This window comes from Triturus cristatus, chromosome 5_2 (genome assembly GCF_964204655.1).
Source record: "Triturus cristatus chromosome 5_2, aTriCri1.1, whole genome shotgun sequence".
NCBI lineage: Eukaryota > Metazoa > Chordata > Amphibia > Caudata > Salamandridae > Triturus > Triturus cristatus.
In genome coordinates, this window is record NC_140588.1 from 907,847,292 (window position 1) to 907,874,697 (window position 27,406).

The 27,406-nt window shown below is 44.7% G+C and overlaps 1 protein-coding gene across 4 annotated transcripts in view; it reads right to left on the reverse strand.

The window, feature by feature from the left end:
• TMEM255A (transmembrane protein 255A) overlaps positions 1-27,406 on the reverse strand; it is a 280,465-nt gene that overhangs the window by 25,773 nt on the left and 227,286 nt on the right. For all 4 annotated transcript variants that reach the window (XM_085608098.1, XM_085608097.1, XM_085608100.1 and 1 more), the window contains one exon: positions 17,411-17,499. In XM_085608098.1, coding sequence (XP_085464224.1) covers positions 17,411-17,499 — 89 coding nt within the window. The remainder of the gene's footprint in view (positions 1-17,410; positions 17,500-27,406) is intronic.

Below are 27,406 nucleotides of genomic sequence, written 5' to 3' on the forward strand. Positions count from 1 at the left end.
CGAAGAGTGGAGGGATCCCGACGGGCAGAGAAACAACAGCAGCACCCTGGGGTCGCCAACGGCTCCTTGGAACATAGCCCAGGACGTGAGGGGGCAGATGCACACCGGACTGAAGGAGAAGAGGGATGAGAAGCAGCGGCGTCACCAGATCAAGAGACGCTATGCTAGGGCGCGGCTAACACGATCTGGCCATAAGTATGAGGGGACTTGAATGAAAGGCTGTGATGCACACGATGTACTCGCCCCCCCCCCCACCCGCTCGGAGAGGCTGGACTTTGGCCCAGAGTGGTGGACCCGGCCAAGGACACGTGGCGTACTCCGACTACTAGATTGTCTCTGAGGAGGGGATAGACTGCGGTACCCCACAGACTTCTCTTCCCCCCCCGCACGCAAGTACTGTTACAGGGGTTGAAGCACTCTGCTATGTTGGGGTGGCGGATAGTTGGGGATCCGTGAGGCAGGGAGGGGGGTAAGTAATAGGGGAAGTTCTATGTTTTTGATTATGTATGGTTATTTCTTATTTTGACGGTCACCCTGGTGGAACAGAATGTGCAGACACAGATGCACAAGACAGAGATTTGTCTTCACCCTTTACTGGGGATGAGGCGTGAGAGGCACGTAACTCCTGTGGATCCTGATTATACTAGGGGGTACCGAACGCTATCTTATGATGACTGTATAATTGCAAAGTATTCTTTTTTAAGGATTGATCCGGGGTTAGGGAGCAGGGAGGAAGGGAGGAACAGGGAAAGTTGGTATGTTTCGTTGGGGAAAGGGGTAGGGTTGGGGGAGGTAGGAGTGAATATGTTATATTGGCGTTGTTTTTATTCTGTGATTGATTTTAAGGAAGCTCTTAGGCAGAGGGCACTTTTTCACATTACCCAGCAGAGGCAGCACGTAGGTGATTCATTGATCTCACATACCCTTAACACCGAGTATGGCAGCACAGAATTGGACGACCCCTGATCCTGAACTGCACCCCATGGCTCAAGTGACACCACTGTCCATGATTACCTGGAATGTCCATGGTCTTGGTGACAAAATAAAGAGGGGATTGGTTCTACAGTACTTAAAGCGGTGCTCCCCAACGGTGGCCCTGCTGCAGGAAACACACCTTACTGGGGCTGCATGTAGGGAAATGGACAGATGGGGGTTTAAGGTGGTAGTTCATTTTGAGTTTTCCTCAGGCTCTAGGGGTGTGGGCATCCTAATTAAAAAACAATCACCATTGATAGTACACCAAACCAAAACGGATGACCACGGCCGCTTTGCGGCCATAATAGGTCGATGGGAGGGGCGGTCCATAAATATAGTATCGGTCTACATTCCCCCTGCGCTACACGCGGTGGCACTCCCAGCTCTTAGCGAGTTCTTGCTTGGTCTCCCGGAGGGGGAACTCTTGATTGGGGGGGATCTCAATGCAACTATAGATGGCGCCCTAGACCGCCACCCAGCGGGGGCGCCCGTGTCTGGTGCGTCCCGCATTGCGGGCTTTCTGGAGGCGCTAGGACTTTCTGACGTGGGGAGGTGGCACCACCCCACGACGCGGCAATTCACCTTCCACTCAGGGGTGCACCACAGTTTATCCAGAATAGACTACTTTCTGGCTCCAGCGAACTGCCTGCAACACGTTGACAATATCGAGATAAGGCCCAGAGGGATATCCGATCACTCCCCAGTGCAGATGATGTACACATATCACCATAAAGCTCGGCGACGTACCTATCCCATTTACCCTGGTTACTTGCAGGTCCCAGAGATCAAGAAGGCGGTGATTAAAGTGACAAAACACTACTTTCAGGAGAACGTCCAGGCAGTAGACTCCCCAACAATTTTGTGGGAAGCATATAAGACAGTCCTTAGGGGACAGGCTATAGTCTCGATCACGGGGCATAAACGGGAGAAGCAGCGGGAGCTATCTGATTTAGAGCTGGAGTTGCAGGACGCTGAGGCTCAACATACCAGCAGCCCAACGCCAGATGGAGCTCAGAAATTGCATCTTAAGCAGCAACAACACAGGGGATACCTTGAAGAAATGACCAGGTCTCGCCTTGCGGCCACGCAACATAAGATATATGAAACCGGGGATAAAGCCGGCAAACTTCTGGCATGACTAGATAGACGGGAACAGGGTAGTAAAGGGATAGCGAGGATCCGGACGAGGGAGGGAAAAATCACAACGGACCCATGCACAATAATACACACACTGGCGGACCATTTCCAGCAGGTATATAAGTCATCTTCGGAGGTGTCACCTGAAGAAGCGCTGTCATACATACAAGATATTCCCATGCCCAAGCTCACTCCGGAGGCGGTCCTCACACTGGATGCGAGCCTCACGGTAGAGGAGCTGCAGGTGGCGATTGGATCATTACAATCCGGCAAAGCAATGGGACCAAACGGTATACCAGTTGAACTCTATAAAACTGTAGCAGGAACCATAGCCCACACTTGTTACATATGTACACCGACTGCTTGACGATGGGCGAGTTACCACTAGACCAGCGGACGGCCACAATAGTGGCAATACCCAAACCAGGCAAACCTGCTGAGGAATGCACCTCGTATCGCCCGATATCATTAATTAATGCAGAGGCAAAAATTCTGGCAAAGCTACTGGCAATTAGGCTAACGCCGCACCTATTGACCTTGATCCATCCGGACCAGTCCGGATTTATGCCAGGCAGAAGTACGGCATTAAACTTGCGGCGCCTGCACGCAGTAATGGCCCATATCCCATATCTACAGGAACCGGCGGTCATACTCTCCCTGGACGCCAGAATGGCGTTCGACATGGTCGAGTGGCCATTTCTATTCGCAGTCCTTCACCACATGGGCTTCGGCCCTAAATTTTGTGCATGGGTCTGCCTTTTGTACACCAAGCCAGTAGCGCACATTACGGCGAATGGGCACATCTCAAAGGACTTTCCTCTTGCGAGGGGCACGCGTCAAGGCTGCCCCCTGTCCCCGCTGCTTTTTGCCCTGGTACTGGAGCCGCTGGCGGCATGGATAAGGTGGGAACCAATGATAAGAGGACTCAGGTGGGCGACAGGATGGGAGGACCACATCTCCCTGTATGCGGACGACATCTTATTATATATGGCCTCCCCCAGGTGTTCCATACTGGTCCTCCTTAATATATGCGAACTCTTCGGACGGGCGTCGGGGTACACCATTAACTGGTCCAAATCTACCTTGTATGTGCTGCACGGCCCCCCACCACAACTACCTTTAGATTGCCCGTTACAGATCGCGGTCGACACGTTTAAATATTTAGGTATCTACGTCACGGCCGACCCTGATGACTTCTTCAAAAGAAACCTAATGCCTCCATTAGAGCGCCTAAAAAGGGACACAATGCACTGGGGGTCATTACCGCTGACTCTTCTGGGGAGGGCAGCGCTTTTTAAAATGATGGCGCTCCATCGATTCCTATATGTATTGGAAAATGCTCCGTTCCCGATACCTCCAAGCTATTTTAGAGCAATTGCAGCTCAGGTTTCAAACTTAATGTGGGGACACAAACCGGCACACACAGCACAGGCCAAGCTGGTACGGGGATGGTATGATGGGGAGATAGCGCTCCCAAATATACACCTATATTACTGGGCGGCGCAGTTGAAAGTGATTAATCAGTGGGTACACGTAGCACAAGCGGATCCTGCATTTAAGGCGGACAGGATTCAATTAGGAACAGGCAGTAGGCTGTCCCCCCCTCTATAATAAGAAGCAAACTCGAACATTAATAGGGCCCATGAAACACACAGTCACCATATGGCACGCAGTACAGGCAAAGCTGGGCTGGCAGGGGGTCATAACCCAACTCACTCCGCGATGGGACATGGGGAGACTGGGACGACTTAGGAATAGTAAGGGCTTTGATCAATGGGATGCCATCGGCATATCCACAGTGGGGGACATGTGGCATAAGGGGGGAGTGGCCACCTTCGAGCGCCTCCAGCAACAGTATGATTTAGCGCCCGCTGAAATCTATCGATACACACAGATAAAACATGCACTTACAACGGCCCTGCCGCCTGGTGTTGTGGTCCCAGAAGCCTCCCCTCTGGAGGACAGGTTACTGACAGACTATATGCACAAGCGAGCTACGTTATTCACTTACCGCAAGCTAGTTAACAACCTACCGGACCTCACAACGCCACTTAGGGACCAATGGATCCATGACGTGGGTGACCTTGACGACACAGAATGGCGGGAGGCGCTGTCCTCACCAAGGGAAGTGGGTATACCCTTATGATGGCCAAACGCAACATAGCACAAAAATGGGGGGCAGTGGAGGTGCCATCGCTTAGCGCATGGTTTAAAGATATGGACACTACTATGGACACGGCCATGGTAGTGGAAAGAACAGTATTTGTTAGCCGCGGCTGCCCCCAAAAAAGGACCAAGATCTGGGGAGCGTGGAATAAATATGGAGGCAACATCTGTGACCCACCAAGAGAACGGGCGGAGGAGAGCATGGACGTGGACCAATAAGGAGGGAGGGGGATGTTTAATGTGAGCTACGGGGTCTGTATTTGATATACTATGTTTGAACGCAATGAAGAGCCGAAACTGTGGTTAACTGCTTAATACTATGTATGTTTAGCAAATGGGAAAAACTCTGCCTTGATGATGTTATGGTTTCCAAAATAAAATAAAAAAAGATTTATAAAAAAAAAAAAATGGTTTCCTTTGGAGTGTGATTATTTAATTTTATAATTTTAGTGGGAAATCCTTTGTTTAAAATGTATTTGTATGTAGTATAAATAGTTTCTGTTATATAATTAGCATTGTTGGTGTTTAGAAATATACACATAACCATATTTTTATGGAATAAAGATAAGTAACACATTTTTCAAATGTTATTTATGTTTTCAAAGTTTTTTAAATATATATTTCTACATTTTTAAACATACATATTTCAACTTTAAAAAACATTTATATATAGATGAACAAATAAAACATGTATTTTTCTTATTAAATAAAAAATGTAAATCATATTGAAACAGTATTGTATGTTGTACATTTTTCACTTTTTTCCCATCATTTAACATTTTGTAATGCCTTAAATGGTTTTGTAAACATATTTTCAACATGATTTTAGCATACGTTTGTTCAGAATATAATAAATATGTTTCTATATTTATACTATTATTCAATTTATACTTTACAATTTATTTACATTTTTCCAACATTTGCGACATGTCTTACATGTTTAATGATTTGAATACATTTAGTTAGCATTTTACAATTTATTTCCTATCCAGTCTATTGGGAGATAGTCTTTTTAAATGCTTTATTTAGCTGTTATTTTATTTAATCACTGCTTTCTATTTTGTAGTCAATTCGTGTCACTTTTAGTCTATTTATTCTTGGATCCAGGTACTGCTGTTCGTGGAACAGGTAAGTCCCTTTTTAAGGGTTATGAGGGTGGAGAGAGGGTTCACGGGGGATGTCTAGAGCTTAGGCATAGTGTTTTTTGTGGCTTTTTTGTAGATTTAGTTGGATTAATAGTAGAATTTTTCCCTCGTTTTTAGTTTTGGGTATGGTGATTAAGTGTAATGTGTATGTATTTTGGGAATGTAATGCATTTTGTAGGTAGAGGTTTTTGCCTATAAATGTGTCCTATGGGCACTGGGAGTTACTTTTTTTTTATCAAAGGAAATCACTTTTAATATATGATAAGCCAATATTTTTTACTTAGATTTCCTTTTTTTGTGTTTCCAGAAGCGTTTGGAAAAAATGAAAAAAATTTTTTACATAGTGCACTACTGCCCGAAGGTGTCTAGGCGCTTCCAGCTGCAAAAGAAAGGAAATAAAAAGGATGTAAGAGTTGGAAGGAAAATCCTTAGAAATGAAGAAAGAAGAAAATGCTATTGGTTAAAAATCTATAGGGGTGATTACAAGTCTGGCGGTCTTTGACTGATAGACTCGCAGTGGCTATCCTGCAGCCGCTGCATTCCGATGCGGCCATTTGGACTACCACCGCTGCTTCTCAGAACCACTATTCCCTGGGGGTGGTGCAGCGGAGTAGGGTATCCAATATGCAAGGCGGGACTGCTCCGGTCCACGGAGCATATTTCAAGTTTTTCTAATGGCAGCCTTTTCATGGCAGTGAGCCCACCATGAAAAGGCTGGTGGTGGGCAGACAAAAGGGGCCCAACAGGGCCCTCCTGCCCATGCCACCATGGGATTCATTCAGGGAGGCACAACATGTGCCCCCTTGTTTGCTTGCACTCCAAGTTCCAGCACGGTATGGACTTCACAGTCCCTGCTGTGCTGGAACTGCTTTTGCATTCCCATTGCGGTGCCTATTTTTAGGGCATCGCTGTGGGAACAGCAAAAAGAAAAGGCCATCAGACATGAGTTGAACTCGTAATCTGGCGGGCGGACCATGCACGACTTTGGCGGTGCTGTACCGGCGCAAAGCCCACGCAGCACCACCAAAGTCGTAATCAGCCCCCATGATTTCAGGGTGAAGATCTGTACATTTCCTCAAAGAAAGAGGACGAGAATTCCATCTTTTAGCTATAAAGTAAATAAAGCTCCTGCCTTCCCAATGAATTCTCTTCACTTTGGGAAAACATCACATTGAGTGCTAAAGATGACCACAAGGTTCTAGATGGGCAGTACCAGGTGAATTTCTGCTTCAGATATTTAGGGCAGAGACCATTCAAAGATTTAAAAGCAATACAAAGTGATTTAAATCAATGCGCTTACGAATAGGCAGCCAGTGGAACTGAGCCAGGGCTAGGGAATTGGATTGTTACTTGGGTATCCTAAGTAGGATGCACGCTGCAGCGTTCTGCAGAACTTGTAGTTTGTTGGTTAGTTAGACATATAGTCCATTACAATAATCTAATTTTGAAAGCACATGAGCATGTTTCTGCAAATCTTGCTTAATTAACGGAAACATTTTCCTCAAGATTTTAAGAACATAAAACGATGAGGATATCACAGCATTGAGGTTTTTTTATCAAATGACAGTTTGTCGTTAAAGATAATGTCCACGTTTTTTGCTTTTGACACCTGTGTGGGCAGTGCTCCCAGTTCCTGAGGCCACCAGCTAAAGGTTCATTTTTTAAACACGTTTTTCTTTACGGTTTCTATTTACTTTGGAACGCTTCAAGGGATGTCTATTGGATTTATTTTATTTTTGCATTTGGCTGGGGTTTTTTGAACAACATTTTTCCAGTTCTTGGTGGATTATCATTTTTGACTACTAAGATACAGAGAAAGATCTGCAGCTACAGAACAGTAATTCATGTTTATTTAATTCAGTTTGGGTGGGAAATGTTATATTTTATTGTATGTGTAAATATTATGTGATAGTTATTTAGAATTGTGTAGTTTATGTGTTGTATTTATTTTACATGATGGATTGAGTTTGTTCTTTGAGTATTTTGATTGGTGAGGTTTACAATTTTGTGTAAATAGTTTATATATTATTTTATTATCTCAGTCTCAGTCAACATTGGAGTCCTTTTTAATGTTTAGACTGATGTAATCAAATATTTTTATTATTTATATATAAATTATTTGTGATGCTGGTTTTTTTTTTGACAGTATTTTGAGACTTTTGCAGCTTGCTATTTATTTTATAATATGCTTTTCGCTATTTCTAAGTAATCTACTCCTTTGTTTTTTATGAAGATTTTGACTTCAAATTGTAGCATGTTGTACATTCTTTTGGTCTGTTTTCTACGTCTAGGTGCAATTTGAAAAACAGATTGCTCCATTCGTAGTTGTTGTTAGCTTTCTCTTCTTGTCATGCTTCTATAAATTCATAGATTGTAAGGGCCTGATTCTGATGTGGTTTGGAAGGCCTCCTAACGACTCAGAAAGGTTTCCGACCGACCCAGTATGATGCGAGTTAGGCTTTAGGACTATCCCAATCCCAATCCGACGGCATTTGGCATGATCGAGCCATACAGAGCAGAATCGTACGTCTCTATGGGCCGTGTTTCCGAATGACCGAGTATGATGCTGGATTTAGCCTTTCTGAATCATGCTGTCCGATTCGAATCGGCAGTCAGAATCGAGGCTCTGATGTGAAGTGGATTGGTGCAGCGTGCGTGCACTCAGGTCGGTGTGCTGGGTGTGGCTCAGTGACAGTCGTCCAGCGATATCGGTGAGACCCGGGCTGCAGAGTAAAGTGGGACGGTGCTCGGCGCGTTGCTGGCAGGTCACGATGCAAGCAGCGGTGCCGTCATTGCTCGAGCGTGCTTGTTGGAAGACCCAAGAATGCGATGCGAGATGGGGCAATGCAGTGTGTAGGGTCCTTAGGTCACAATGCAAGCACCAACATTGGTTGACGATCTGGAGTTGATGGTGCTGGCGTCGGTGGGCCAAGACTGCGGTGTGGGATGGGAGGTGCGTTGTGTGACTTATGAGCTGTGCCCCCAAACCTCGGTGCAGGCAGTGGCAGTAATGTCAGCTTCATGCATCATCGACGGTGAGACCAGGACTGTGGTGTGGAGTGTGTCAGTGTGGAGTGCGATGCCCACAGGTCATGGTGCAAGCAGCAGCTCCGTGGTGGTGTCGGATGGCACCGTCGGTGAGATCAGGGCTGCGGTGCAAAATGCGGCAGTGCCCTTTGCGCTGCCTTCAGGTCACAGAAGCAGCAGCGGCATTGGGTTGCTTTTTCCCTCTGTGGCAGCTGAAACACACAGTTCCAGATGCAGGTACCCAAAGGAAGATGAAGTATTTGTTGTTCCTGAAACTTCTTGATCAGGGGGCAAACTCTACCTCAAGCTCTTGGAGATACTCGGAAAAAAGAAGTTGTAGAAAGTTCAGTCCAGTCTTTTCACTGCCCAAGACAGAAGCAGTCACTGCAGCCCAACACAGCAAAGTGGTAGTCTCTCCTCACAGCTTCTCCATCTCTGCTATTTGGCAGGTTCCTTAAGCTCAAAGACTTCTAAAGTAATGGGGTCACGGCCCCAATATTTATACCATTATTCCCTTTGAAGTTGGCACAAACAAAGTTACTCTGGCATACAAAAACCAGTTCTGCCTGGCTCAGGTCAGGTTCACTCCAGGAGGGGGAGACAGCTTTGTGAGAGGAAGCAACAGTCCATTCAGGTGGAAGCGCCAACTCCTCCCTCTACTCTAAATGCAGCCAGGTCTATTCAGCCTCGCTACGAGTCGCCTAGGAAAGGCAGGACACACCTCAACCTTCCCTTGTGTCTGTCTAGTGTGAATTTACATTCCCAGAACCTGTCACTCTCATTCAGACGGTGAATACACTAACAGACAGAGGCACACAGGATGGTTAAGCAAGAAAATGCCTACTTACTAAAAGTGAGAAAAATGCAGCTTAGATGCACTCAGTACTCTCACTAAAACAATAATCCAATTATACAATCTCTCCTAAACCAATTCTGTGTGCACCAAGTGGGGGGCTCTGCCAGCCACCAGTTTCAAACGTGAAGAAAACAACCCAGGAGTTTATCTGGGAATACCCAGTGCACTACGAATCAATACACTGTGAAGTGTATACTACTTTTTTAGAAAAAATAAATTAACAACAGTTTGTAGTTCTACTTATAGTAATCAACAGTAATCAACATATTGTCCATGAATCAATTTGAAATCTGTGAATCAAAACATCCAACCGACGAGTGAATTCTTTCGGCTTTTATTTCTGAAGATTGCAGATGAAAGTGATGAAAAGATGACAAATGAAACAGCTTTTGATAAGCTTTAACATCAGGGTCTTTCACATTTCCCAATGCATTTCGGGCCTTCCAAATAAGCCCTTCATCAGGGGTATCCAATTATAATCATGACAATCACAAGGTATCAATTATTGATACATTATGGGTCATGTGGGGGCAGGAACAACAAGCTCTTACAGTCTCATCCAAAATTGTAAAGAATGAAAAAGAATAAGAATTAACTGAAGTTGACAATGATGAAGAGACCCATCACAAACATAAAAAAACACCAATGGTGTCCAAATGACATGTGCATCAACAGAAATTTACTAAAGTGAAAGGTGAAAGCCGATTTTAACCGAACCAACACCATCCCGAATTATTGTGCACCATAGAAGTCCCAAAAGTTTCCAACACTGACAGCCAACCTGACAGGAATACCAAAAGGTAATATAATGCGCTTACCTATGGTATTATGTGAAAAAACGAATTTATAACTGCGTAATAACGAAATCAAGCACAAACGAGATCTAAAAAATGACAAATGAAATAATTACTGCTCGAGAGTGTCAGGGAGAATGAGCGTAAATAAACTCATAACATAATTTACAGTAGGCGTACTTGCATTTTAGCACTGAATAGCAGTGAAACAGTGCACAGAGACACAAAACTAGCAAAAACTAATTCCAGCATACCATAAAAAGCAGGAGTTCAGAAGTCAAAAAGGCTGGGGAAACGCCAAAAGATGCCAGTGCTTTGGCGGTCCCACAGTGGTGCCTTTCAAAGGCTTATATCAGAGCCTTAGAAAGGTACTGCAATGGGAGCACCAAAGCACGTTCCTTCACAGCATGGACTATGAAATCCATGCCGGGCAGGAATTGGGGGTGCATGCATACAGGGGTGGCCAATATGTGGCCCCCTGCATGCATCCCCTGGCCCTAAGTCAACAGGGGGGCCCTGTAGGGCCCGCTCAGTTTCCTCACTGCTACACTTATTAGGGTGGACTAACCGCCATGAAAACCGTGGCGGTAAGGAAACTCTTAATATGATTGGCAATGCGCAGTGGCACCGCCAGCATATTGCGGGCGTCAGACCGCTGCAAGACCACCAGGGATCGCGGATTCCTGGCGGTGGCATTGGTCCTATGGCAATACGACCGGCAAACTCATAATACGGCAGTCAGGCCGCCGGTGCCTTCACCGCCAATGTGGCTATGAAAGTCCATCCGACCGCCATAGTCGAAATCAGGTCCAAAGTCTGCTCCCGGTGTGTGGGAGTTCAAAAAATGCTCCAGCCAGCTGGTAGCAGACTTTTGATCTATTTCTCTGCGAGCAGGGAAAACAGATTAAAATATTGCTCCTGCCCAGAAGGAGCAGAATAGGTAGCTGCCCCTTCGGGTTGGAGCAATTTCGGCTCCCGCTGTATGCGGGAAGCTGATGAGGGCCGCGGGGGCACTGGGACCCCAGTGGTCCCAAATGAATGTATATTGGGTGCCCTGGGTAGGCACCCACCCTTAATATTGCAGGCCCCAGGGGATAGGACCATGGGGGCCAGAAAAAGCTTGGGGAGGGGGCTGCCTCCCCTCCCCTTTATTTTAAGTACTGACCCTGGGGGATGGGTCCTCAGGGTCTAAAAGGCCTCCGGGAGGGGGGCCATCTTGCCCCCTCCCCTTTAATTACAAAAAATAACAGCCTTGGGGGATGGGGTCCCCAAGGAGTAAAAAGGATCAGGGAGGTGGGCTACACAGCCCCCCTTCCCATTAATAAAAAAAGGCCTGGGTGATGGGGTCATCAGGCCCTGGGGGTAAGCTCTCCAGGGCCTATATTGGATTGGAAAGGGGGTCCGCATCCCACCTCCGCTAAAAAAAAAGGCCCTGGGGGAATGGGGTACCCAGGAAGTAACAAGGCTCGGGGAGGTGGGCTAAGCAGCCCCCTCCCCTTTATTTATAAAAAACAGCCCACCGTGTGGTCCCCCCAGGGCCTAATTAGGCTCGTGGGGAGGTTGCCCTTCCATTAATAAGAAAAAGGACCTGCTGTATGAGTCCTCAGGGCCTAAAGAGACTTGGGGAGGGGAGCCATGCGGCCCGCCCTCCAGTTTTCAGTAGGTTTTAGCCCCAGGGTGAGCTACAGGCTCTGGTAAGGGGGGCCTCTTGGTCTCCCTCATCTTGAAAATACATAGGACTCTGGTGGATGGAGACCCAGGGCCTAATGAGGCTGGGGAAGGGAGGGCACATGGTCTCCCTCCCCTTAAAACAAACGGCCAAGGGGGATGGGGTCTGCAATGCCTAATAAGGCTCGGGAGGGGGGCTACTTGCCCCCTCCTCCCCTTTAAAAAACATAAGAATCTGAGGTGCCCAGGGCCTAATGGACACAAAGAAGGTAAAAACCTTAGAAATTCACTGAAAAAACAAAGGTTAAAGTAACATTATAGTTAGGTGAATATGACAATGACAACATTAATGTTTTCAACTAAAAAAACACAGAAACTCACCAGTTATAGTTAGCTGAACCACCATCATAAGCGCTGCCACTACCAACATTAGCCCCACCATGACCACCAATACTAACTAATTACCACCTCTATCATTACCATGATGACCATCACTTCCATCACCATTAACAACAAAATGTCACTCGATATGTGTATACAAAATAAGGTTTACAATTCTTCTGTTAGAGGCCCAAGCAGTCATCGACGTATTGAGTGGTTTGAAGATAAATCTGAAGACCATCATCAGGATGGACTCATTCTGTGTACATCCACAATTATTTCCTCCATTATTTCCTGTGTATTGATTATGAGAAATGCTATAAGTAGTCAGCCAACTGCACTGTAACAACACTGCCTGTACTACTTAGAACACCCCACACAATGAAGAGTCTTCCAAGATCCTTGGGGGTACTTCCGGGCCCAAACAACTCCCAGTAATGTGCTTCAAGGGTAAAATACCAGAAGTCTAACATCACTTATTGCACACCATGCAGTGATGACATTCCAAGTAAAGACGTTGTATTCAATCCAATCCAATAAACAGATTCAGAAGTATGCATCTGGAGTCCTTCATTATGCTTCTTACAAATATCATGATACCTGCCCCAAGGCTATTATGTAGAATGTGTGATGCATTTGCAGCTTCCTAGCAAGCTCTGCATACATAATTGCAGGCATCTGAATCAGCATTGCACTCTTTTAGTGTTCCTAACATTAATGGGTTCATCAAAAAGACATCCAGGAATTGCACAGAATACAAACCAAATACCTAGGCTCAGCTTGACCCTTACAGAATCATTTCACAACACCCTTATTCTGAGGGCGGTCAGTTGGCTCTGGGTGGCTCCTAAAATGGAATCAAAAATATTCTTCACAACTTTTAATGCAACTGAGCATCAGACCATAAATTATCTAGTAACGCTGACACCCAAGCTACTTTCCCAGGTCTAACCCTAGGACAAGTAAAGTGAATATGACTTCAAAAACCAGATTCAACCAGAAAACCAATAGGAATGACCTGTCTCTTGGCTCTCAACTCTGGATCATGTTGAGCCTAGTCATAAGGAATCAAGTACGTCTGCCAGCCTTCAAAACTTGAAAAGCAACCTCTTTAAATGGGTTTTCACATCTCAACTGGATGTTAATGAGAACACTATTCTGAAGATCTGCATGAGGGCGCCACACAGCTGTTGGACTACCCCATCCACCGCATGTCAGTTTCCTTGTCTAGGAGCACCATGAATTTAGCAACAGTTGTCACCTAGGAGTCATGAGGACTAAGGACCATCCAACAGAATAGGTGTTCAAATAGGGATCAAATAATGGAGTAGGAGGTCAGGTTGACTCATGTGCAAAGGTTTGGTGCCTCTACCAATGTCGCCCGACTCATTATTGAATCACTGAGCAAAGTTCCATGGGTATCACTAATTGCAGATGCTTCCCTCTCACTGGATCAGTGACAAATCCTAGGAGTGAGAGGTAGCAGAAACGGTACTTTCCAGCTGAAGTGCAAGTCTGGAGAGAGCCTGCTGCATGTCTGTATCTAGTTGCTCGTGCGTCTAAGAGCTAGGGGTCACATCAGGGAGATGGATTGAAGGGTACAGATATGGAGATGGATGTGTGTCCATTGCCTATTAAGTAAAATTACATGGATATCTAATAAACTGTAAGCACTGTAGATAGGTTGAAGTACACACGATCCAGGCGGTGGGCCTGTCTCACAACTCCTTATCTTCTCCGCGATATTAATTAAATATTGGATTTAAAGTTTGGACTATGATTTATCATAGAATCTTTCCCTGAAGAAGTCTGCTGTGACATCAACAACTTGAGATGAAACAAGTGTTGGCAAGGGGCTTGCATAACTAATCAAGGAATAAAAAGAACTATTGAAACAACGATCTCAACTCATTTCTGTGTGCCTGAAGAACAGTACTGATAATTACGGAACCTTTCTGATTGGGGAAGAATGAATGGCTCTTCCTCCTCCGGAGCACCAGATAACTCTTAAACATTGGCTTAAAATTGATTGTGACAACCTCCCAGCCATCGCATTGTATTGTACCCTAAAATAGAGGTAGAGACACCTATACAAGTTCCGTGGTCAGACCACTTTTTTATTCCTCTCACCCTAGTCAAAACACAGAATCAAACAGCTGTTCACAGCACCATAAAGGCAGGCAGGAAATGGCCTAGAATCATACCGGATGGTATGGTTAGCACCCTGGAAGCCCATACCCTGGTCCTGACAGGAGATCTAGAGGAGGCAGATAGGTTATGGTATGATTGGTTCAACCTAGCAGCCAAACAGTGTATCCAGAAAGACAGGCCAAGGACTCAACGTGCCTGTAGAAAAACGGCATGGTTCAGCACCGACTTAACCTCGTTGAAAAAAACATGTACAAAGAGTCAACAAATTGGAGGAAAACTTATGATCCTATTATCAAATGTCAATATAAGAAGGCCATCAGACACTACCCTAATGAAATTAAACAAGCCCAAGCCAAGCACTTTAAGGCAAAAATTAACTCAGCCCTCGACTCTTCTAGGGAACTTTTTAAGGTTGGTATATCCCTAATTACCACAAAACAGAAGACTTCTCCTCAACAATCCTCAAAGGGGAGATACAACGAGCTCTCGACCTTTTTCAAAAACAAGGTGGAAAACATCTATAACTCAGTGCAAAGAAGCACTCATATAGACAGCACAGATGCTCCTCCAGGAACCATCGACCCTCTGGGGCAGGCAACAGGACCAATATTAGATAAATTCCCGGTGCTAAGTATAGAAACCACGAGCATGATCCTGCAGAATATTAAATCAGGCTCCCCCCAAGACCTGGTGCCCCCACACATTCGGCGGAAATGCTACACTGGCCACTACATCAGAACCCCTATCACTATCTCTTACACAAGGGATAATTCCAAAAAAATGGAAACACGCCATAGTTCGACCATTACTAAAGAAACTCCATTTAGACACTACAGACCCAGGAAACTACCTCCCAATGTCACTATTAGCCATGTTGGGAAAAATAGTGGAAAAGCACGTTAACCATACCCTGTCCCAGTTTCTGGAAGAGAAAGAGGTGTTACATCAGACCCAAATGGGTTTCAGACTGCAGCATAGCACAGAGTCAGCCCTGCTAGTGGTCACTGAGGAACTCAAGGGAGTTCTCGATCGGGGGGTGTGTAGCTGCAATCCTGTTACTCGTTCTTAGCACAGCTTTTGACACTGTGGATCACAACACCATGATCCTCAGGCTTAAAGAGGCAGGTATCAGAGACAGTGTGCTGGGATGGCTGTCCTCATTTCTGAAAGATAGATCCTTCCAGATAATGGAAGGTGTGCATTTCTCAGATGTCCTACAGATCTCATGTGGAGTCCCACAGGGATCCTCCCTTAGTCCCACTTTATTCAACCTCTATATGCAACCACTGGTGAATATAGTGCAGAAATTTGGATTATCCATTGTGTCATATATGAGTCATGATACTCAACTGGTATTATCAGTGACAAAGGGCCGTCAATCCAATTACAACCAACTGGCCCCCTGCATGGAAAAAGTAGCCAAATGAATGACCAGGTGTGGCTTAAAGTTGAATGGAGATAAAACAGAAATTATGTTCCTGGGCAACAATTCTGTGCTCAGGGCTACCATTAGCTGGCCACTTGAACTTGGCAGTCCCCCTACTCCAAAACTCTCAATAAAAAAACTCCTGGGAATGTGGCTAGACTCCAGTCTCTCCATGGAAATACAAGCTAAAAAACTCACAGCCACCTGCTTTGTGATACTCCGTATACTTCGGAAGATTTTAACCCTCATCCCTGAACAGAACCAGAGAACCGTTGTACAGGCCTTGGTAGTCTCTCGGCTGGACTACGGCAACTCCCTCTATCTGGGCTTCCCTAAATATGTAGTGAACTGACTACAGGTGGTTCAAAACGCAGCACCCAAGATACTCTGAGGCATACCCAGACAAAATTCAGTGAAAGTCTCATTGAAACTGCTGCACTGGCTGCCGATCGAAGCCAGGATCAAGTTCAAATCTTTATGTCTAGCCCACAAGGCCATGAACTGCAAGGGACCAGCCCTACTGAGAAAACTCATCACCCCATATGTCCCCGGAAAGTCTCTTAGATCCGCCTCAGACCTGCTCAATAAGACGACAAGGATAAAAAGATCTAAATGGGGAGGAACATCTTTTTCGCATCTAGTTCCTAGGTTGTGGAACTCCTTGCCCAAATAAATGCCACTGTTAAGAGATTAACTAATATTTAGAAAAAAAATGAAAACCTGGCTCTTCCCTTGATGACTCCTACTCCCTCACACATCACCGCCTCTCCTCAGCGCTGGGAAGCCCTAGGGCAGCTATGCGCTTTATAAAATCCATAAACATAAACTGGTCAGGATTGCCTGCAAAAGTCAGGCAACTAGCCCCATCATAAACAGCAGCTAAAACATGACCCAAAGATAAGTTCTCAAAAATGTTCAATAATATTTTGAAGTGTATCAGCTCTAACTGGCGAGTGGTGGGTAAACCTTCAGGCTTTGGATGACGGCCTTGTCTCAGGTCCCATGATTTGGGACCTGGAGAATATGGTTCATAAGTTTGGGTTACTTATTTGTAATGTTTTAAGACCTATAGGGAGTTTTACACCAAGATAACTGTGTTGCTTTAATGGCGGTGCACTGTTTAGTGTTTTATTCTTTACTGCCAGTTTCATTATTCAATAACAAAGATGCTAAACATACATAAACATATAAAAATCATATAAAGGAACCCCCTGATATATCAACCACATTAATCAGCACACCTGAATACCACTGCTCTCTTTCAATTCCCAACCAAACCATAGTTTCATATCTTAGCCCTTCCGCTGACAAAATTTCACTGAAATGCCCGGGTTTGCAGAATTCACATCTCGTTAACCACTGATAACATCAGAAGGCTACTTCTTGTCCCACTCTTATACCCACAACTTCTTCCTCCAGTTTAAGAGAAGGGCAAGTAGTGAAACCCCCAGAAATTAAAGATGGCTGTAAGAGAGCTTTTTATTTTATATTACAGCCACTGCCTTCATTACCTTGGATCCCAGGGATACCAAAGGAAGTGACAGGCGTACCAATGAGCAGGTCAGTGTAGCAGGGGTAGCAAGAACATGTACCTTGTTAACAGAAGCATCCAATGCAGATTGCGCAGAAACATACCTTGACTAATGCAGAGCAATAACATACCCTAGAACAGGCGCATGCTCACCTTCCACAGTTATAAAGGTCACAGCAGTAGCAGGTATTGCTTTTTACTTTAAGAGTGCAGGACGGACCTGTCGGCAATGGACAAGGGACCTGTAAATAATGAAGATAATATTGTAATGCACTGTTTGACTGGTATGTGCTTTTGTGAAAGAATGCCACTTCAAAATACAATGTATTGACACAAGTAAATACAATAGTGGTTTGCCTTGGTCTAAAATTGTAACGTAAATGTGGCTAAGTATAGCTTTTGTGTTATTTAGTCTGCTGGCTTCTGTTACCTGTGATGTGTGTAATGTATGTCATTGTGTATTTGACAGAGAGAGAGTTAGATACAGAAAGCAAGAGACAGAGATATTGAGAAAGAGAGAGAGAGAGAGAGAGAGAGAGAGAGAGAGAGAGTGAGAAAGAGAGCGAGAGAGAGAGAGAGAGAGAGAGAGAGAGAGAGAGAGAGAGAGAGAGAGAGAGACTCGTATAACCAAGGTAGGAGCCGAAAAGAAATAGAAACCATTAAAGGCCCGCTCCAGCGTTAAAGGCCTGAGCCGAAGGTGTATAATAGTCGGTATAGCCTGCTATGGTGGGCTATAGGGCTATTAGAACATTCCACCCCTTGAGGGCAGAATGTCCCTATTATATAAACAAAGGCCTCTCTGAGCTCGAGGGGGTTGAAATCATCGAGGGTCCGAAGCTTGATTCACAGCTGTTGCTGCGATTATTCAGCAGCTAACAGCCACGGGCTGGGCAGGGGTGTAACACAGGCCCCCGCAGCCCCCGCGTTGCAGGGGGCCCTCTGCAGCCAGCAAGCACAACACATCAGTCTTGCTTGGATGTGATAGGTTACGTAACATACGTTACGCTCGCCATCGTTGCACTTCGCCGCGGTCTCTTTTTAAATTAAATGGTACACTGCGTGCAGTTGTCTCCACGCCTGCGCCAGCTCTTCACATACCTTTCTTTCCAGCAATTCTCATCCTGGTCCCCTCAGGAGATGGCCAGTGCGGGCTTCTACAGCACCGGTGTGGTGAGCAGTATGCAGTGTTTCTGCTGTGGGCTAGTGCTGTGCTCCACAAGTGTCCGAATTTTCCCGCACAGCGACCATTTGAAACGTCAGCTTGACTGTGGCTTCATTTGAGGGAAAGAGGTGGGGAACATCCCCAAGTATGACGTGCGTGTCCAGGTCCTACCGGAAGTACCAGGCCCGAGTGTGGAGAGGTTCAGAGCTGAGCAGCAGAGACTGGACTCCTTCAAGAACTGGCCTTTCTACACCAGGACAGACCCTCTGCACTGGATTTTTCTTTACTGGTAAGTGAGAGTGTTATCACGGTCTTACTGTCAAAGGTACATGACATGTGTCCCCCATGTGTACTTAAGTGTCGCACCCACCTGATGCAACGGACTCCCCGCTGAGACGACCGCCCACAAAATATGCTGCGCAAATATGTAAACTGTGAACTACCCTAACTATACCAACCTCACTCATCCAATACTCAGCCAGTTCTACTCACTTCTACCCTTTTGTATCAAGTGCCCGAAAGGCAGCCTGTTGCCGTGATAATAAAGTAATAAAGTAATAAATAAATAAATCATCTGCTTTAATTCTTGACAGGTTCTTGTTGATATGAAGAATTGACAGTTAAACTTAATGTAAAGCTAATTTTTCAAAATGATTGTGCAATTTAAAATAAGGATCAATTTTGATTTCCAAAAATGATGTCTACTCGTTTGTATCAGATAAAGAAACATATATGTCATATGCCCCGTTTTGAATGCGGGTTCGTTGGAGATACTCATCAGACCACGTTTTGCAACATTTTTTGTCGCAAGTGGCTGTCAACCAGAACTATTACACTTTCTCCCACCAAGTTCACTTCCATTTAATGACGTAGCATTGACCGTACAGGTCACCAATCCAAACTTTCCATAATAAAACATAAATCATATATAAATATTTTTAAAGTAATTTAAAATAGGTTCATACAAAACAACATTCAACATATTATAGCTCTTCTTTGGACCCCAGCCTGCATCTTATCTCCTCTTCCAGATCATTAGTGCATATTTAGGTAAGGCGTCTGGAACAGTCAAGTACTTCCTCCTAGAAAGCACACGTACCACAATACTGACCCACTTAACCAAAATTAAAGTTTTTTGCCCTCATTTTTGTCTGCAAACCATGCTAGCCACTGTGGGATCCACGAAAGGTGTATCCCTTCTACATTTTTTTCAGGCTAACCACTGGCTATGTAAATTATTCCCAAGAAGTATTACATGTAAAATTATCCCCTATGGATATGCAGACATTCAAACATGTATCTTGGACTTCTGCTTAAACGTTAGATGCATTTTTTGGTCTGCACTATATCAAATAAGCTCAGTGGTGCAATTTATTGGGCGCTCATAATGATGCCGGGGTGGTGTTTTGTTTTGCCCCAGTTGCTAGTGTATCATCTTTGGTATAAACTTGGTGCTGCTCAGTTGTGTGAGCAATGCTTTTTCAAACTGTCTATTTTTTAAAAGAGGGGTTTATTGTTTTGCATACTGTTTGCTATTTTTATGCATAACTGCGACTTTCTTACAAACTAAATGCTGCAAATGTTATACAGTGGTTAATTTGTACAGTTATAATTTTGTATACAAATACTAAATTCTATGCCAAAGATCGACTCCTTTATTAAATTACGTAAAAAGAGTTATACTTGGCTACAACATTTTTTTTTAAACTCCTGATATTTTGGCTATAATTACCAGCACAGTTGTACATTATGAACACAAGGGTACAACACCATCCTGCACCATTTTGTCTTCATAACAAATTGGCTCTCCAAAGCATGATTGATGTCATCTGGCCCGTAGTTTGAGGAGGATTCTATTTACAGTCCTGCAACATTCACTGCTTCAAAAAAGGTAAAGCTTCTCTTGGCCAAATAGGACTCAGCAGTTTGGATTCATTTGTTCTCTGTTGGTTCACCTAGGGTGCAATCTCCCGGATTTTCTCTTGGGAGCTTGTGTTGAGTTTTCTGGTCCTCTCCACTTCCCTTGGCATGGAGCAGGAAATGTTTAAGAAATTAACTCTGTACTTTTTGCCCAGCTGGCTAATGCTTTGGTTGACCTCTTGCTGTACCTCAATAAATGGACTGGTCAGCCTTTCCAAAGCTAAATTTCACAGGTAGAGATGCACTTCATATTGTTACCTGCCCGCAAATATGTCTTGAACCAGTTAGACAGCCAAGAACCTTTCTTCTAAGTCCCTAATTATCATTGGCACTGAAAGTGGCTCTTGTGGTAAAATAATTTTTCCATTTAAGTCTATTGAAAGGCTATTTCCATACTTGACCACTCAACAGAATTCAGCTGACTGTATTCCTGGTTTTTGTCAATATTGGTTAATGGCAGTGGTGTCTTTCTCAGACCTACAGCCGACTTGGTGTAACATTAGAAAGCAGCCAGATTGCTGACAACAGTTGCATACCTTGACTTTTGTGGTCAAATTGTGCACGTACCCTTGGGACAGAGGGTCAAGTTAAGAGTCTGTGTGTTGATTTGTGCTTTCTATGGAAATGGCATGTTTCTGTTCTCTGTGGCAATTGTCCCCTTTAATCTAGTACTTGGTGCTCAACACCCCACTTTCAGCAAAGTGCTAAGCCTTTGCCATATTTGAGGACGTTTGTTCTTTTACCACCATCTCATATTTTCAATTCTTTACACCAAATTATTGAAACCTGTAAATAACTTCTTTGTAGCCTACTGTGGTAGCCTGCTGGTTAGGCGTTTCAATCACATCAGAAGCATGTACATGAAAAAATATCATAACATATAGAATGGGGTCCCTCGGTCTAACACTGTGGTGCAGTATGTCTTGAAAATTCAGAATTGTCCTTAACGAAAGAAAGATCCAGAAATGAGTTAGTCACAAGGATAAAATATTTACAAACACTGCTTTTATGTTGGACAGTCCACTAATATCTCAAATCAGACATGCTTTAACAAAAGTAATTCATCCAACCTAGTGTTCAGCCATTGACCCATTGGATGCAATGTAGCCCTTAGAACTAGGATTTATCCCTTATCTCCATAGCAGGTGTAAAGAATTCTTCTCCCCTCTGCTTTTGTAAATCACTGTGACCACCATGACTGCATCGTGTGAGGAAGCAATAATGATGGAGGGACTAGGGCGGTATGTGACAGTGCCCTTCCATTTTCCACTAGATGCACGATCCTTGTAGATTCCTGTTGCTCACAGTTGTGTTTGTGTTTTTAGAAACATCTGTTATTCATGGTCCTGCCAAGCATCAAATTGGTGGTAAAACGAAGCACCACCAATTTTATTATCTGGATTTGGGCTAAGACCCGGATGTGACACTGTTCACGTAGGGTTTCAAGATCTAGCACCTGGTTCGGGTTTAGTGGAATAAGTTTAATGCTTTTTGGCTTTAGCCATTTATCCGTACAAGCCCCAAGGCATGTTTGATCCACCACAGGACAATATTTGGAGGCAAGCCCATTATGTAATGTACACCTTGCTTTAGCTGGTATCAGTACTCATCTCTTCATCCCATGTGACCCCTCCATCATCTAAGGTCCTCTATCAGTGGGTACTGCCTTCTGTGACTGGATGGTTGTGAGTTTTCCCAGTAGTGCATTCTGGCATATCTCTGCACAAGGATCTTAGGTACATAAGAGATGGGAGTAAAAGGGAGCAGCACTTTAGGGCTGATGCTATTGGTTATGAAAAGATGTACCCACTTGCCCAGGCCAGAAAAGAAAGGACGTGGCCAGAGCTTCTATGCCCACCAATAGGGGACTATTGCAATAAAATACAAAGTAATTAACAAAATGTTTGAAATAATCTCAGCCACTAGTGATTTGCTCAGGGCTGCATTCCAGTCCATTGTGCCAATTTAGACTGAGATAAGGAATATCCAAATATGCAGATATTAATGTTGCTACTAATTTGACATTCTAGCCCAAACTGCTAAATAAGGTCTCTTTCAGACAGGAACATAAGTGACCCCAGACCCCTTTCAGCCGACTCAGACCTCATCAGTGAGGTGCAGCACTTTTCAGAAGAGGTGTCAAAATACAAACTGGGAAAATGGGAAGACTCAGCCCACTAAAAGAGAAAGAGACAAGTGACATCTGTCAACAAAAGCCATGGCATGCTCAGGCCATTGACCCCCTGCTCTTCGGCTACTTACATTCTTTGGAAGGGCTTTCTACCTACATAATCACTGTTGCTTTACACTTGAGTAGCTTCTCCAATGCTGTGCCTTGCAGTTTGAAAGTCTCTGGGTATAAACTGGGTTCTCGCTTGCAGCTCCCCCCCTGTGATGGCCTGTGAAGCTGCATCAAATTAGGTGCCACCTGACAGGATTTCATCAAATGGAATTAAGAGGAAGAGACATTGATTCATGGCCCTTGGTCTGACAGTGTGTCCCCCAATACCGGTTCCTTCATCTGCTAAAAGTTTGCATTCCCATTGATATCTCCAGCAATCGCCAAAACAATGATTATACCTGGATAAGGCCCTTGCGCAAAGTGACCCCAGAAGCTTTCTCAGCTCATTTTAGTTTTGAATCTGCGTCACACTTAGGAAACGTAGATCAGGTAGCTCTGGGTTTTGAAGATGCCATCACACTGTCTTCGATCACAGAGGCACCCCTGTTAAAGGTCAAGGTTAAAGTCAGAGCATCACCATGGTTCATGTCAGAATTAAAAATTGACAAACTCTCCAGTAGGACGGCAGAACGTCAATGGAGGAAAACTAAAACTATTGACGACCGAACAAGATATAAAGAGATTCACCACATCTATTTAAATAAGATTAAACAGGCCAAAAAGTTGTATTTAACTGATAGGATTAATAATGCAGCAAACTACAACAAAGAGCTCCTCAAAATTTTGAAAGAGTTTACCACACCCCACGCAGAACAGCACGTCCTTCCCCCCACGCAAGAATGGGTTGACACAGTGTCCTCCTTCTTTGATGAAAAGGTCAAAGTCATATATAGGTCTTTCCCTCAAAATAACCTTAAGAACACTGATTTTCCCCCAGTCGAAAATAGCCATCCTACTTTGCCATTGCTGACGGCATTTAAAGCGGTAACTTGTGAACAAGTATCAGTGGCCGTAGCAAAGATCAAATCAGGTACCCCAGCAGATCCTCTCCCACCCCGTTTTTTCACTAAAATAGCAACCCTGTTAACATCTAATCTTACAGAGATCTTTAACATGTTACTAGATCAAGCTATGGTCCCGACCAGATGGAAAACAGCTCAAGTCAAGCCCATCTTTAAAAAGCCAAACTCAGATCCTAGGGTACCAGGTAACTATCATCCTATCTCGCTACTGCCTTACTTCGGGAAGGTGCTTGAATCCCTGGTAAACAAACAACTTACCGCCCACCACGGAAATCATGGATTCCTTGATCCATCGCAATCTGGTTTCCGGTCGGCACATAGTTCCGAAACGGCAGTAGTAGAGATTGTTGATAATATTAGGCTGGCCCTAGAGAAAAGAGAATCAGCTATGCTGGTCCTTCTGGACCTATCGGACGCTTTCGACACCATCTCCCACAGCATTTTAGAACAGCGGCTCTGGGAGGTGGGAGTCAGGGAGAAAGCCCTGGACTGGTTATCTAAATAACCGTTCAACCACCGTACATATAGATACCCTGGCCTCAAGTAGTAGGCCAGTAAGCATAGGAGTTCCCCAGGGATCTGTCTTGAGCCCCATGCTTTTTAACCTCTATGTAACACCTTTGGGCAGGGTAATCAGGCGCTATGGTTTTGAGGCCGTGTCTTACGCTGATGACACTTAGCTGTTGATTACATTTGGTCCCGACCCTGCAGACACAATGCTCCGGTTTAAAAACTGTATGATCCAAATTAACAACTGGTTGGGCAATAACAAATTACAGCTCAACTGCAGTAAAACAGAGATCATTTTGTTTGGCAAGGCTGAAAAACATTGGTCTAACAATTGGTGGCCACAGGAATTGGGCTTATGTCCATCCCCAAAACAAGCTGTGCGTAATCTTGGAATAACTATCAATAATAAATTATCCATGAAAAACCATGCCAATCTTGTATTAGGCACCTGCTATGGCATCCTGCGGAAATTGCATAAAATCTTTATATGGATACCTATCGAATCCAGAAAACCTCTGGTGCAGGATCTAATTGTAAGCCGATTGGATTATGGGAATGCTTTGCTGGCTTCCCTAAACAAAGATCTTTCTCCAAACTGCAGATCCTGCAGAACACCGCTGCCAGACTTATTTTGAATCTGCCACCTAGATCTCCTTCAGCACCCAGCCTGAGGTCACTCCACTGGCTTCCGAGAAGAAAGAGAGGTCATTTTAAAATCCTATGCCTCACCCATAAGATCATATATGGAACCGGACCCTGTTATCTAGCGAACAAGCTCAACCGGTACCAGCCAGGAAGACTGTTAAGATCTAGTTCAAAATCTCTTCTTACCCCACTTCGAATCCGCACTGTACGAAGTGGGGAACAATCCTTTTCCTTTCTTGCCCCCTATCTCTGGAATAAGCTGTCCTATCTTCTCTCCATCGTCGAACACAAACATTTCCAGAAAGAATTAAAAACGTGGCTATTTGCTCAGAAATAATGCTGAATAGATATGACCATCAGTCTACTGGAGTCCCGCAAGCGCCATGAGACCTTAAGGTGATTTTTGCGCTCAACAAGTTTCTTTGACTTTGACTTTGACTTCATGGTCCATTGGCATTTTTGTGTGCTTATGGTACTCATCATTGCCAGTTCATTTGAAGGACCCGGTGAGGGACATATAACACATAACTTTATACCTACATGGTGATACATTCCTGCTCTAATATTTATTTGCTATTTGCTGTGTTATGACGCTGCCCAGATCCAGACACAACCTTTCACTCCATTATCCCTGCAAGTACTAAAGGGATTTCTCTGGTGTCACACAGCTGGCATACTCTACTCTCTCTGCATCCCCTCACCTCAAAATCCTGTTTGCTTTCACATTACTTCTTTCATGAGGCAGATATGCACCTCTGCCTCTTGAGATGTCCATACATGGAGATTAGTGGATTCGTTTTTGAATCCTGTGTTCAGTATTCCCTTGGGGGGATGAATACATTCCTAACACTACCTGGCATAATTAATGGACAGCATCCCTCAGGGGATGTACATCTCTTTTTATGGTTTGAGTTCATGAGTGGTGCACATGTTAGTGCCACATTTCTAAGTTATCAGATGAATCAGTGCAAAGGTTGTCTCTAGTACTGAGTTAGCTCTGAGTTCTGCTATTGGTTTTCATCAAGCATACGCAGGATTTGCCAGGATGAAGATTCCAATTGGTTTCAGTGGTCGAGGTGGTCTGGTAACTGTGTTGTGATTGTGACAGCTCCCTCCTTGCTACTTCACTGCCTCCCTGATTTTTGAATTGTTTACTTGATATTGTATTATTGTGCTCAACCTTGTTTAACTCCTCTTTGTTCAATTTTGTTCAACTTGTTTAGTTTTGTACTGCTTTTGTTTTAACTTCTGTTTGTTTTTCCACCAGCTTGATTTCCCACTGTTTTTACTGGTGCTTCTCCCTCCCACTTCCAGCCCTCACCGGACCCTCCCACCACCTACCAGCGCCCCTTTGCTCCTCCTAGGAACTACTTAACGGAGGCTGCAGTGCAGCCCCACTAAGCAGGCCCTTTGTGACAGCTCCCCCTTGCTGCCTCCCTGGTTCCTGAATTGTTTACTTGTTATTGTATTACTGTGGTCAACCTTGTTTAACTCGTCTTTTTTCAGTTTTGTTCAACTTGTTCATTTTGTACTGCCTTTTTTATGATTTCTGTTTGCTTTGCTGCCTGCTCTTTCCCGCCATTTTCCCTCCCGCATCTCCCTCGCCATTCCAGCCTTCTCCGGCCTCGCCCACCACCTCCCAGCACCTCTCCCTCCTCCCAGGACCTACTTAATGGAGGTCGCAGCACATCTGTGCAGCGGATGCGCGCAGCCGGCGTACCAAAGGCCCATCTGCGCCCATTCGTGTCTGGACCTCACCCAGTGCCAGGAACCCTGGCTCTCCGCTACTTGCAGATACACTGCCGCCAAGCTCCGAGCCCTGGAACCCAGACTCTGCAACAACAACTACTGCTGCACCTCTCCACAGTCAATGGTAGGACCTTTTTCCAGCATTGCCTCTTCTCCTGCAACTGCAACATTGGAGCACATGCACACACGACAACCAACACCACTATGACCAATACCACTTCAGAACAACTCCACTTCCTCCAGGTCAACGCACGATCACTGCAAGCATGCCACAAAGATCTGGGACACCATTTCCTCCCTCATCCCCAACGTCATCTTCCTCACCAAGACCTGACTCAACCTCACATCTGCACCCGACATCACCTCATCAATGCTCAATGGCTGCAAGATAGCACACCTAGACCATATCAACAGACACAGACCCATAAGATCATATATGGAACCGGACCCTGTTATCTAGCGAACAAGCTCAACCGGTACCAGCCAGGAAGACTGTTAAGATCTAGTTCAAAATCTCTTCTTACCCCACTTCGAATCCGCACTGTACGAAGTGGGGAACAATCCTTTTCCTTTCTTGCCCCCTATCTCTGGAATAAGCTGTCCTATCTTCTCTCCATCGTCGAACACAAACATTTCCAGAAAGAATTAAAAACGTGGCTATTTGCTCAGAAATAATGCTGAATAGATATGACCATCAGTCTACTGGAGTCCCGCAAGCGCCATGAGACCTTAAGGTGATTTTTGCGCTCAACAAGTTTCTTTGACTTTGACTTTGACTTCATGGTCCATTGGCATTTTTGTGTGCTTATGGTACTCATCATTGCCAGTTCATTTGAAGGACCCGGTGAGGGACATATAACACATAACTTTATACCTACATGGTGATACATTCCTGCTCTAATATTTATTTGCTATTTGCTGTGTTATGACGCTGCCCAGATCCAGACACAACCTTTCAC